Source organism: Hypanus sabinus, chromosome 10 (genome assembly GCF_030144855.1).
Source record: "Hypanus sabinus isolate sHypSab1 chromosome 10, sHypSab1.hap1, whole genome shotgun sequence".
NCBI classification, from domain to species: Eukaryota; Metazoa; Chordata; class Chondrichthyes; order Myliobatiformes; family Dasyatidae; genus Hypanus; species Hypanus sabinus.
Genome location: NC_082715.1, coordinates 109,602,128 through 109,615,086, shown reverse-complemented (window position 1 = coordinate 109,615,086; position 12,959 = coordinate 109,602,128). Strand labels below are relative to the sequence as shown.

At 42.1% G+C, this 12,959-nt stretch overlaps 1 protein-coding gene across 4 annotated transcripts in view; it reads left to right on the top strand.

Moving 5' to 3' along the window:
* The window catches only part of ppp2r5d (protein phosphatase 2, regulatory subunit B', delta), a 148,284-nt gene that overhangs the window by 22,197 nt on the left and 113,128 nt on the right, over positions 1-12,959 (top strand). Inside the window, exons 1-2 of one of the 4 annotated variants that reach the window (XM_059982603.1) lie at positions 87-457; positions 607-739. The exons of 1 other annotated variant lie outside the window; for it this stretch is intronic. In XM_059982603.1, the coding sequence (XP_059838586.1) occupies positions 111-457; positions 607-739 (480 nt within the window). In that variant the 5' untranslated portion in view covers positions 87-110. Of the gene's footprint in view, positions 1-86; positions 458-606; positions 740-12,959 lie in introns of those variants that run through there. 2 more of the 4 variants (XM_059982604.1, XM_059982607.1) reach the window with 2 other exon arrangements.

Sequence of the window (12,959 nt, the reverse complement as noted above, 5' to 3'; positions counted from 1 at the left end):
TACCAAGTGCACAGTATGACATGCCGCCCTTATCCTCTCAAATGCCTGCCTTTGGTGCAACGTCCATTGGTTCCTTTGCTGAGTGCTGACACGCCCCTCTAATCAAGCCAATGGAAATCGGGTCATTCGCCAATCACAGCATCGAGTCGTCCAGGTGCATCGTCAGTCTTAGAAGGCGGTCCGAGATTCAGCCAATGACTGACTCAGCGCTTGAATCTGCCCAATTAAACTGCGCATCTGAGAAAGGGGGAAAAGAAGAAAAGGTGCCAGCTCGTCCAATCGTTTTCGAGAAAAAGAGGGCGGAAAGAAAACGAGCGGCTGCGCGCGCGGTTGGCCTATTAGCGCGTGCGCGCGCGGCCTGCAGCCTGGGCAGCGGCGGGAGCTGGAGCGGACGGAGGGAAGAAACGGCCGGGGCAACAAACGCAGCAGGATGCCGAATAAAAGCAAGAAGGACAAGGTAGCGGGCGGCTGCTAGGCCGGACTGGAGTAGGGGCAGCGGCTTTCCTCCCCAGCACCTCTTTGCTAATTAATTAATTAACCAGCCAATCTCCACTGGTCGATGTAACGGGCACCGACTGTTGTGTGTTTTCTTTCTCTGCCCCGCAGGAGCCTAACAAACCCGGCAAGAGTTCCAAGAGCGGCGGCAAGGATGGCACAGAGAACGCGGAAGAGGTATACGTGCAATGGCAGGGCGCCGCCACCGTCATCTCCTCCGGGGCCTAGGCCGGCCGACCAACTGGTCGTACTCCCTCCTTCTTTGTCTCCTGAGGGCCCGGGACTGGGGCAGGCGGAGTGGTCACGGAGAACATAATGGGGTGTGTGGGTGGGGTAAGGAAGGGAATGCAACCCTTGGGGAGAAGGTTGCTTCCCTCCCCCCTGCTGGAGAGAACAGGTATGAGGCTCAGCCGTCAGCGTTATGGCTGTATCTGATGGTTTCTATACATTTCCTTGGCTCTGACAAAGGACATTTTACACAATTCCCATGCCAGGGGATCTCACATCAAATTCCAGCCCCCACCCTTCGTCACACAAGATTCTGCAGTGGTTGGGTGGGCGGATTAAGCTTCACAACCTTGTGTTTTGATTGGATAGCAGATTAATAACGACCACTCAATGTTTTGAAAAAAAATACTGCATTTATGGATTGTTCATAGCTGAAACGGTTATACAGGGATTTGGCAGCAGGGAAATAATTCCTGCACAATTTAAGGAGCTGTGGAGGTGTCAGACAGCTTTTGTATTGATGATATCTTTTGTACTGATTCTTCTAGAAATCAGCTGAGCAGTACTGGTGAAAGCTGTTGAAAAAAGGAGGGAGTGTCGTGATCTTGTGCTTAGAATTGTAAATTGACCTTTTTATATGCAGGTCAAACGGGAAATTAGTGAAGTTGACTGATTATAGACTCGGTGGCTACTTCATTGGTTATCGATGTCTTTTCCACACCATTGTTACAGTACATGGTTATTTGAGTTACTGTCATCTTGGACCAGTCTGGCCATTCTCTGACATCTCTCATTAACAAGGCATTTTCACTTACAGAACTGCTGCTCATACAATTTTCTAAACTTTAGAGACTTGTGTGTGAAAATCCCAGGAGATCAGCAGTTCAGTGATAATCAATCCAAAACCATCTGGCACCAACAATCATTTCATGGTCAAAGTCACTTGGATAGTATTTCTTTCCCATTCTGATGTTTGGTCGGCGCAACTACTGAACCCCTTGACCAGGTCTGCCTGCTTAAATGCATTGAATTATTGGCTGATGAGATATTTGCATTATGAAGCAGTTGTACTTTTAAGGTCGCCAGCTTTGTTCGCTGATGTTAGTCAGTATGCTCGTATATAGGCTTATGGATTTTGTGTTTGGGTTTTAATTACTAGGATTGGTTAAGAAGTAATTAAGAAAGTGATTGTCCAAAATTATATACCCTTTGCTTGCTTGTATCATGGCAAAGTGATAGGTATGGTAGAGGTAGTTTATCTGATCTCCTCCCTTCTTCATCCATTCTGATTTTTAATCAAATCAATCTGCTTAAGTTAAAGTACTGGTATATATTTGCTGAGGGTGGCAAAATTTGGGAACTAGTATTCAAGGCAAATTAATGATTTGGTCATGGATGCTTTATTCAGTGAATGCCACTGCAAGGCTAGTGTTTATTGGCTGCTGCTGTTTGTTCTTGAATTTGGTGACAAGTTGATTTGTCAACTCTTTTTATTGGCTTCCAGACAATTGCTCCAGGATTTGCTTCGATAATGAAAATGCAGTAATATTTCAAAGTTGAGGTGAGGCTTCAGACAGGATCTTGAAAATGGTTAAAATTCCATCTGGACAGCTTGAGGAAGCTTAAACTTCAGCTAAATACCTTGGATTTCAATAGCTGCAGTGTTAACTGGAACTGCATATTTGTAAAAATGTTATGATGTCCACACCCTCCATGTATTCAGGGAACTCTTTTGATCTACATGTAGCACAAGGGTCTTGTACTTGAAGAGTTTAAGCAATGAACTTGGGCAACTGGAGTTGCAGTGCAGCTTGGAGGAGGAGCACAGTGGCATGAGAAGAAGGAAGTATGAATGATACCGAAAGCATTGCTTTTAAAATAAGTGCAGTGTTAAGCTAACAAGGAAATTAAGGAGGCAAAGATATGTTTTACAAAATGACAAAGAAAGAAATCTTAGAGGATTTCAGAAAAGAATAGGGATAATTAAAAATCAAAATTAACCCAGGTTTGGATGCAGTGACATGGATATGGTTCTAAATATTTCTTTTGTCAGAAGGACAGTTGCTGATACAAGGATTAGTATGGCCCCTTCTGTGGACTAAGTGCAGTATAGCATCAAGAAACTGTTGGATGCAGCAAACAAATTCTGCCCCACTTAAGCCACTGGCATGAAGGGTACCCCAATCTAGATTTAGGGAATTAAAATTACAGAAGACAGTAATTGTTACTGTTGCATCTTTCCGTTAGCTGCCCTTTTATTTCTGGCTGGCTATGAGTTAGTATAACCTCATTATTGCAAATGCATCTTTCTTATTGCTGAACTCTGATCATATTGCCTCACTGGATGACCTTCTAGGATGTCCCAAGTGCAACTGTGACATTTGCACTCTTCTCTCACACATCAGAAACATGAACCCTGGAGCACTAAGCTATCAGTCCTGTTCTTAAAGTTTCTGCAATGGCCACCATGTTGTACTTCTATCTACTAATCGATACACTAAGTTCGCCTTCCTTGCCAATATACTCCTCTCATTGAACTAAATGCAGCTTTACCCTTCAACCCCATCATGTTCATTAACTTGGCCATACCTATCTTTTTCAGCCTTGCTTGACTTGACGCACCTTATTTTATGTCCCCTTAATCTTTCCACTTGCTGACCTCTTGCTCTGTTTCCCACTCCTACCACGGTGGTTAAAACTAACCTGAGTAGCACTAGCTAACTTCCTGCAAGGATTTTGATGCCCTTCCAGTTTTGGTGCAACCTGTCATTGCACAGGTCCCACCTCCCCTGCAGGGGAATCCAGTGATCATGTACATGAGTTAGCTACACATTCTGCTGTACCTACCCATTTTTTACTCCATTGCCATATGTTGCAGGGAGTATTCCTGAGATGGCAACTATAGAAGTTCTGTTATTTCACTTTCTATTTAACTCCCTAAATTTTCTTTGCAGGATCTTCCCTTACTCCCTTTGCTTACCATGCGGATCATGATTTCTGGCTGCTCTCCTATTTGAATGTTTTGTGGATGCTTGGAGGCATCTTTCATCCTTGCACCAGAAGGCAGTGCACCATCCTGGAGTCATGCTTGTAGCTGCAAGCACCGACCTGTGCACCTGACGAAAGATCCCCTATTGCTATTGCTCACCCAGTCTTTGACCATCCATTTGTGATGCCGCTGATTTGGCTGTTACTGTCTTTTTCTCCTGGGAGGTTGTTCCCTCCAGTCGTATTTAAAACAATATTTTTGTTTGAGAGGGATAGACTTACAGGGGTCTCCTGCACCACTTGTTTGACCCTCCTGGTGCTCTTTCATCAATGTGATTGAAACTTTAGCATCCACCATTCCTTGAAACTCTAGTCTGTGACACTCTGCTTCCAACTGATCCATGTAGCCTGGGAGGGGCTGCAGTTGAACACATTTCCTGCATTCGTATTCATCAGGGACATTTGAATGGATAGAATCAAAGGATATTTTGAACATGGAAACAGGCTTAAGCCATCTGGCACTTCATATCAGCTCAGTCTTTCAGTAAGGTTGAAAGTGATTGGATTTGTGTCACTTTAGGTGTAAAAATAAACATGCAATGTGTAGATTCATTCAGGGCATTTGGAATGGATTTCTTTTGTAAGTCAAATGTGACTTTGCCTTAATGTTAAATTCTTATTGAGGATTTCGATTTTAGGAAAACACCTTGTCATAAATTGCTATCTGACTGTGTCTTAATGAGCTATTTTACAAACCATACATATTGCCCAGCTTGACCTTGTACTCCTGCCAGATGTTCATTAATGTCACTGCAGGAAAAGGCATTTTTTTACTCCAAGTAAAAGCATTTTTTTACTTAAGAGTAATGATGCAATTGTAATGGGGGATTTCAAATTGCAAGTGGATTGGGGATTGGTGTCAGATCGCAAGAGGAGGAATTTGTTGAGCACCTGCAAGATGGCTTTTGAGAGCAGCTTGTGTTTGCGCTTACTTGGGGAAAGGCAGTCTTAGATTGGGTGTTGTTCTTATTAGGGAGCTTAAGGTAAAGGAACCCTTGAGAGACAGTGATCATAATATGATTGAAATTGTACTGCAGTTTAAGAGGGAGAAGCATAATTGACATGTATCTGTATTGCAGTGGAATAAAAGGAATTGCAGAGGCATGAGAGAGGAGTTTACCTGAGTGGACTGGGGGAGGATACTGGCAGGGATGACAGCAGAGCAGAGATGGCTGAAGTTTCTGGAAATGGTTCACAAGACACAGGACAGCTATGGCCCGCAAAGAAGTTTTCATATGGCAGGGGTAGGTAACTGTGGCTGACAAAGTTTAAAAACTGCATGAAAGCCATGGAAAGGGCATATAACATAGCAAAAGTGATCGGGAAGTTTTTTTAAAAAATTCAACAAAAGGCAACTAAAAAAAGCTATAAGAAGGTAAAAGATGAAAAATGAGGGCATTCTAGCCAATAATATAAAACAGGATTCCAAAAGTTTGTTCGGTAATATATAAAGAGTAAAGGGCAAGTAAGAGTTGACTTTGGACCACTGGAAAATAATGCTGGTGTGATCGTGATTGGGGCAAAGAAACGGCAGATGAACTTAATGGGTACTTTGCATCTATCTTCACTGTGGAAGACATGAATAGTGTGCCAGAAGTCCGTGAGTGTCATAGAGCAGGAGTGAGTGCCGTTGCTATTACAAAGGAAAAAGTGCTAGGCAACCTCAAAGATCTTAAGGTGGAAAAGAGTCCTGAGAGAGGTTGCTGAAGAGAATACAGATGCTTTGGTCATGTTCTTTTGAGAATCACTTGATTTCTGGCATGGTCCCGGAGGACTGGAAGATTGCAAATGTCACTCCACTCTTTAAGAAGGGAGGAAGGCAAAAGTGAGGAAATTATAGGCCAGTCATCCTAATCTCAGTGTTTGGGAAAGTGTTGGAATCTATTATTAAGGGCAAAGTGTTGGTAGGTAGTGCTGCGGAAGCAATGCGATTGTAGCAGCACTTAGACAACTTGGAAGAATGGGTTAAAAAAAAGTGGCAGATGGAATACACTGTTGGGAAATGTATGATAATGCATTTTGGTAAAAGGAACAATAGCGTAGACTGTTATCTAAATGGAGAGAAGGTTCAAACATCAGAGGTGCAGAGGGACTTGAGAGTCCTCGTGCAAGACTCCCAGAAGGTTAATTTACAGATTGAGTCTGTGATAAAGAAGGCAAATGCAATGTTGGCATTTATTTCAAGGGGGTTAGTCTCCTGTCGCGATGAGGCCACACTTGGGTTGTAGGAACAGCACCTTGTATTCTGTCTGGTTAGCCTCCAACCTGATGACATGAATGTGGATTTCTCGAACTTCCGATAATGCACCCCCACCCCTCACCATTTCCCATCCCCTTTTTCTCTCTCTCACCTTGCCTGTCCATCATCTCCCTCGGGTGCTCCTCCCCATTTTCTTTTTTCCATGACCTTCTGTCTCTTTCACCAATCAACTTCCCAGCTCTTCACTTCATTCCTCACCACTCAGGTTTCACCTTTCAATAGCAATAAGGGATCTTCAGTCAGATGTTTCTCTCTCCCCTCCCCTCACCTTTTAAATCTAATCATCTGCTTTTTTTCCAAGTCTGTTTAAAGAGCAATCCTTCCTGAACCTGGAGGAACAGCATGAGAGATGTCTGTCCTTCATTAATGATGTTTCTAGAGTTTACCATGTGCAGGCCAAGAACCACATTCACACAAAATGCTGGGGGACCTCAGCAGACCAGTAGCATCTATGGAAGAGAGTAAGCAGTTGATGTTTTGACTGAGACCTTTCATCAGGGCAGTCCTGAATCAGGATATTCTGAATGACTGCTCATGACCTTAATTGTACCATTATCAATTTAATCCTTCAGTTGTTCATAATGCATTTTCTTTCATCTGAGTGCCTATCCAAGAGTCACTTAAATGTCCCTCATGTGTCTGCCTCTACCATCATGCTGAGAGTGTTCCAAGCACTTATCATTCTGTACTTAAAAGCCTACTTTTGACATCTTCCCTAACCTTTCTTCCATCCACCCTGAAAGGATGTCCTCTGGTATTAGTCATTGCCACTCTGGGGCAAAGATGCTGGGTGCCTCAAACCATCAAACTGCTTCTCATCTTCCATTCCTCACACTCTGTAATCCGGACAGAACATGGTAAATCTCCTGCGCGCTCTAAAAGTTCCTCATTTTTAAATGAGCTGTTAAGAACTGGATACAATGCACCATGTGTGCTCCTACAGTGATAAAGCGTCATAGCCCAAAGTAACAACTAACTACTCCTTTCCATCGATGCTGCCTGACCTGCTGAGTTCCTCCAGCATTTTGTGTGTTGCTTCGATTTCCAGCATATGCAAATTTTCTCATTCATTGTAACTGTAATGCTTCAATAGAGGTAACATCATGGTGAATCTCCTCTGCACTTTCTTTATCCAACTTGTCTTTCCGGAGCTGCACTAGTTTTTATTTTCTGCAGCAGATGTCCCTAATGCCTTTGCCATCCTTTCTACTTGTGCTCCACTTTCAACCCAAGAGTAGTACCCCAAGGTCCCCCTGTTTATAAACACTACAGTTTATTGGGCATGCTCCAATCTTATTTGACTTCCCACATTGCATCACTTTGTACTATCAGGGTTAACTTTCATTTCCCATTGCTCTGTCAAGCATTCCAGGTGATCAGAGCCAGGTTGTAGTCTAAGAGAATCCTCATCATTAACACCACAAATATTTGTGTCCTGTGCAAGCTTATCAATAATTCTTCCTGCATTCAGGTTCAAATGGTTAATGTATATCACAGACATCAAGGGTCCCAGCATTGATTGTTATGGTACAAAACTAGACACAGACTTCCAATCATAAGAGTAGCCCTCCACCATGACTTTGTGTCCTATTACAACGTTTGAATAAAATTTGGTCTTGGATTCCAAAGGCTCATCTTTTGGGCATAAGCTTGTCATATAAAAGATCTTGCTGTAGTCTGCATAGGCAATATCTACTGCACTGTTCTCATCAATGTACATGGTTACTTCAGAAGAGTCTATCAAAAGTGAAACAGGATTTCTCTTGGTCAAAACCATGCTGATTATCTCCAGTCAATCTCTGCCTTTCCATGAGTAAATAAATCCTATACCTTGTATGACAACAGTTCTCCATCTTTTTCCATTAGTAGTGCCACAATGCCAGAATACAAGTCACGACAATAGACATTGGGTATGCATTTTAATAAATTTGCCGCCTTTTGTGTACCTTCAGTAGTTCTGAATCACTTTTGGTGCTACTCCAAAGGCTGAAGCAGTACCTATAGCACGCTTGAGTTTCAGTGGTGGAGGATGACCTCTAACATCTCTGGCCCAAATGTTGTCTTACAATGTGCCGCTTCATTGCAGATGTATGTCAGTTTGGGCAAGTTCATCTGACTACTTTGAAGGGGGGGGAGGGGGGAGAAGAGAAAAAAGGAGACTGAGTAATTCTCTCCACTGGTTTGTGTCCCAGTCATTTTTTTGGAGGACATTTGTGATGGACTACAAGCATTTTAATAATTGTCATCTGTAATCATTGTGGCAGTAGCCTGAGCTCCTGACACAGCAGACATTGTATGGCCTCTGCTAGTGGGCACAGATCTGACTGTAAGCCAATGAATTATAATTAGTTAAGTAAGAAAACTAATGGATTTACGGAATTGGCAAGTTGCACTAAAAAAAATTGGCATTAATTTTAGCTTGTTGCTTACAGTGGATTTTTGTGGAGTCCCTTAATGATTTGGTCTTGAACTTCTTTAATTTTGGTTGCAGTATTCGCAGGTGACACTGAAATTGGCAGTGTTTTTGATAGTTATATCTAGAAAAATACAATTGTCTGATTTGGTGGGTGGGCACAAAAGTGATAAATGAAATTTAATTAGAAATATAAGAGATTCTTCAGATACTGGAAGTCCAGAGCAATACACACAAAATGCTAGAGGAACTTAGCAGGTCAGGCAGTATCTATGGGAATGAATAAACAGTTGACATTTCTGCAAAGCAAGGGGAAAACGCCAGAAAAGCAAGGTGGGAGAAGGGGAATGAGGAAAGCTAGAAGGTGATATGGTGAAGCCAGATGGATGGGAAAGGTAAAAGGCAAGAGAGGATGGAATCTGATGAGAGGATAGTGGACCATGTGGGTAAAGGAGCACTGAGGGAAGTGATTAGCAAGTGAGCAGTTAAGAAACCGGAGTGAAGAATAGAAGAAAGGAGGGAAACAAAAATTACCAGAAAGTGAAATCGATGTTTATGCCATTACGTTGGCGGCTTCCAAGATGGAATATAAGGTATTGCTCTTCCACCCTGAGATTGGCCTCATCATGTCGAAAGAGGAGGCCATGGACTGGCATGGCAGAATGGGAATAAGGATAGGGGTTAAAATGGTTGGCCACCGGAAAATTTTGCTTTTAGTGGCAGAAGTCCTCAAAGTCAGTCAGAAGTGTTAAGTAATACATGGATAGGCAGACAGATAAATGGTAGGATGCTAAGTAGTGTTGAAAATTTGCATGTCCTTAAAGGCAACAGGATTGTTAGAAAGCTGGTCAAGAATGCATGTGATATTAATTTTCATTTCCTGAGACATACAGGAGTAATCAGGTACTACTATGGCTCTGTGGAAGAGTAGTTGAGCCATAAGTGCATCTGGTTTTAGTCATAAGACAATAGATTACCAGCATTGAAGGGTTACGGTTATAAAGAAAAATTGTTCAGACAGTGGTTGCTTTCTCTTAAAACATTTGAAAATGGTTACATCACTGAGGCCATTGATCCTGTTGAATCAGTTTTAGCTCAGTGTAAAAATAAACCTGTGAATCCCTCTAAGGTGGCCCTGTTGACTTTCTTTTGTGATGCTTCTTCATCTTCATTTAGAACACTGCAATTTAATCTGCCTTCATTGTGTCTCTTACGAATGCATTTGAAATCCTAACCATTTGCTCTGCCAATGAAAACCTTCAGTTCTTTTGCCAGTCACCTTCATTTTGTCTTCTAGTTCTTGGCTCTTCTGTCATTAGAAACAGTTTATTTCTACTCTGTTAATGAGTTTTGAATACTTTTTCTTTATCAGTAAAACTTGGGATGCTGAATGGTTTGATTAACCACTTTCTCATCCTGTCCTCTTGCTTTCAATCAATAATGTATTGGTACGGTTAGCATAGCACTTACATTTCCCTTTGGTGTTTGTAAGGAGTTTGTATGTTCTGCAGATGACTGAGTGGGTTTCCACTGGGTGCTCTGGTTTCCTTCCATATTCCAAAGACTTGCAGTTTGTGCACTGGTACAATCCTTGCAGATTTGATTTGATGTAAATTAGTGGTTGCCAACCAGTTGATCACGATTGACCAGTCGATCTTTGAGACTTTCCCAGTAGATCCCAAAAAAAACAAACAAACAAACATGCACCAGGCAGAAACCCGGAAACAACCTCTCCCCACAAACAGCTGTCTGCAGTGGGAGCATCACTACATCACCATTATCCTATTCAGCATCAACCTATCTTTATTATGCTTACATTACAGGTTTCCCCCACAATTGGAAGGTAGAGCATTCCAATGAAATAGTTCGTAAGCCGGAATGTCGTAAAATAAAGAAACAATTACCATTTATTTATATGAGAAAAATTTGTGAGCGTTCTACATCCAAATCATGCCAAATCATACCAAATCATGCCAAATAACACACAAAACCTAAAATAACAGTAACATATAGTAAAAGCAGGAATGTTATGATAAATACACTGCCTATATAAAGTAGAAATATTTCTCTGCAATCATTGCAGTACAGTACTGTCCACCATGGCGAAAGTCTCACGCAAGTGCTCTCGGCAGAAGCATTCGGTGCATGCGCACTCGGCAGCACTCTCTAGTAAACTTTAATCTTTGAAGCTGTCAAACGAAACCAAATAAGAAATCATATCAAATAACACAAAAACACACAGCCTATATAAAGTAGAAATAAGTGTAATTTCACTTACTGGAATCGGGAAGACAGTGAGCACACTGATGATGGTGTGTTAGGCTGAGTCATCGGAGGTTGGGTGGTGGGAGGTAGAGGACACTGGGGTGTCATCGTCGTCTGTTTCCATCAGGGCAGTCAGGTCATCTTCCATGTCTGCCTGCCTCGACGTCGAAGGTCAAGTTCGTCGTCTGATGTGGAAGGCTTGAAAAACGACAGTATGCTTGACTGCTTAGCCTCACGCATTTTTCTATCATACAGTTCTTTGTAAGCACTCAAACCATCCTGCAAACCTGCCCTAAACCTATGTACCCTTTCAAAATTAAAGTCATACTTTTCTGCAATCATTGCAGCCAAAATCCCACGCAATTGCTTCACGTTCAGTTCCTGGACGACTTCACTTTTGTGCTGTTTGCTGCTGCGTTCGGTTTTGATTGTTATCCTTTCCCCTTCCAATTGCACCAGCTCTTCGTCTGTCAGTTCCTGGTCATGGGATGCCAAAAACTCTTTAACATCATCTTCATCAACTTCCACAAACCCAGCCTCCTTAGCCAAACTCACTTTTGCCGTATTTATTGGTGATGGTTCGAAGCCTTTAAAATCGTTTACTGCTTTGGGACATAGTTTCCTCCAAACGCCTTTTTCTCGTCAAGACTGTTAGCCTATCGAGAGCATCTCTAGTGTTGGCGATTGCCAATTTTATATTGTACTCTTTCCAGATCTCTCGCAAAGATGCTTCAGAGTTGCCCTCTCTGTCAATGGCGCTTACAATAAAACGCAGCACATTTTGCTTATAGTAAGCCTTGATTATGGCTGTTAGGCCTTGGTCACATGGCTGCAGCAACGATGTTGTATTGGGCAGTAAGAACATGAATGTTACCACTATACTCGGTAATGCCAGATGGATGAGCAGCACAATTATCGACAATCACAAGACACTTATTATCGAGGTTATTTTCTCTACAGTAATTTTCAACAAAGGGACTAACGTATCCACTCACGTGCTCAGAAAAAAACACTTGGGTATTCCAACCACTTGGATGTGAACAGAACACAATGGGAAGTGTTCTCTTAACAATATCTTTAAGTGCTCTCGGATTTTCTGAATGGTACACTAGTAGGGGCTTAAGGACAGCATCACCAGTGGTGTTAATAATAGGCATTAGGGTAAACCTGTCCTTTGATGCCTTGTGTCCCTTAGCCTGCTTTTCTTCTATCGAAATAAATGTCTTGCTGGGCAATTTTTTCCAATAAGTTGCAGTTTTGTCATAGTTAAACACTTGCTTATATGAATAACCATCTTCTGTAATTATTTTCTTCAGTTCTGCTAGGAACTTTTCGGCAGCTTCAGTATCAACTGAACCACTCTCTCCAGTAAACTTTAAACTAAGAAGCTGCCCTCGCCTCAGAAACCAATCAAACCACCCATGACTACCTTTAAATTCCACTTTCGCAACACTTCCATCACCAGCGTCCAGTGCTTTCTGTTTCAGCTTATTAAAAAGACTGACTGATTTCTCCTTAAGTATAAGATAACTTAACGGAACACCATGCTTTGTACACCCATCAATCCGCTCAAGCAATAGACTTTCCATTTTATCCATTATTGGACGCCGACTAAGAGAGACCACTTTGCTGCAAGCAGAACCAACAGTAGCATCGGCAGCTTTCAAAATTCTTTCTCTCTGCGAATAAATAGTGCGAATGATGGACGCAGCAAATTCAACACACGGACAATGTCCTTACTTCGTTCACCACGATCAAAACGCTTAATTATGTCTAGTTTTACATTAAGTGTAACACCCTTACAAGCTCTCTTAGTCTTTACCGATACAGGTACCTTGGAACTCATCTTGCTAAAGGATGCAAAATAAATCGGCATACAGTAAAGCGCAGATGCTCACGGGCACGTGTTTAAGCAATGGCAGTTCTGGGGAGGAGCTTGGCTGCTTTTTCACGCGCTGTCTTTGTAACAGTGAAAACCTTCTGTTAGCGAAAACAGATAACTAATGTAGGTCTTTCATAACAGTGAGTTGACATAAAGCGAACGTTCGAAAAATGGGTGACACCTGTACAACATTTCTCTCCCTTTAAATTGCAACATTCCCCATATGTGAAAGAACTGGGAAATTAAAAACAATGGTGGTGTTAGCTTGTGTACCTCTGAAACTTATACCAGTGTCTCATTAACAGTGTACTAATACAAAACACCTTAAAAACGTGGCAGGTTCAACATTCAGTCTGGCAAAGGAAACT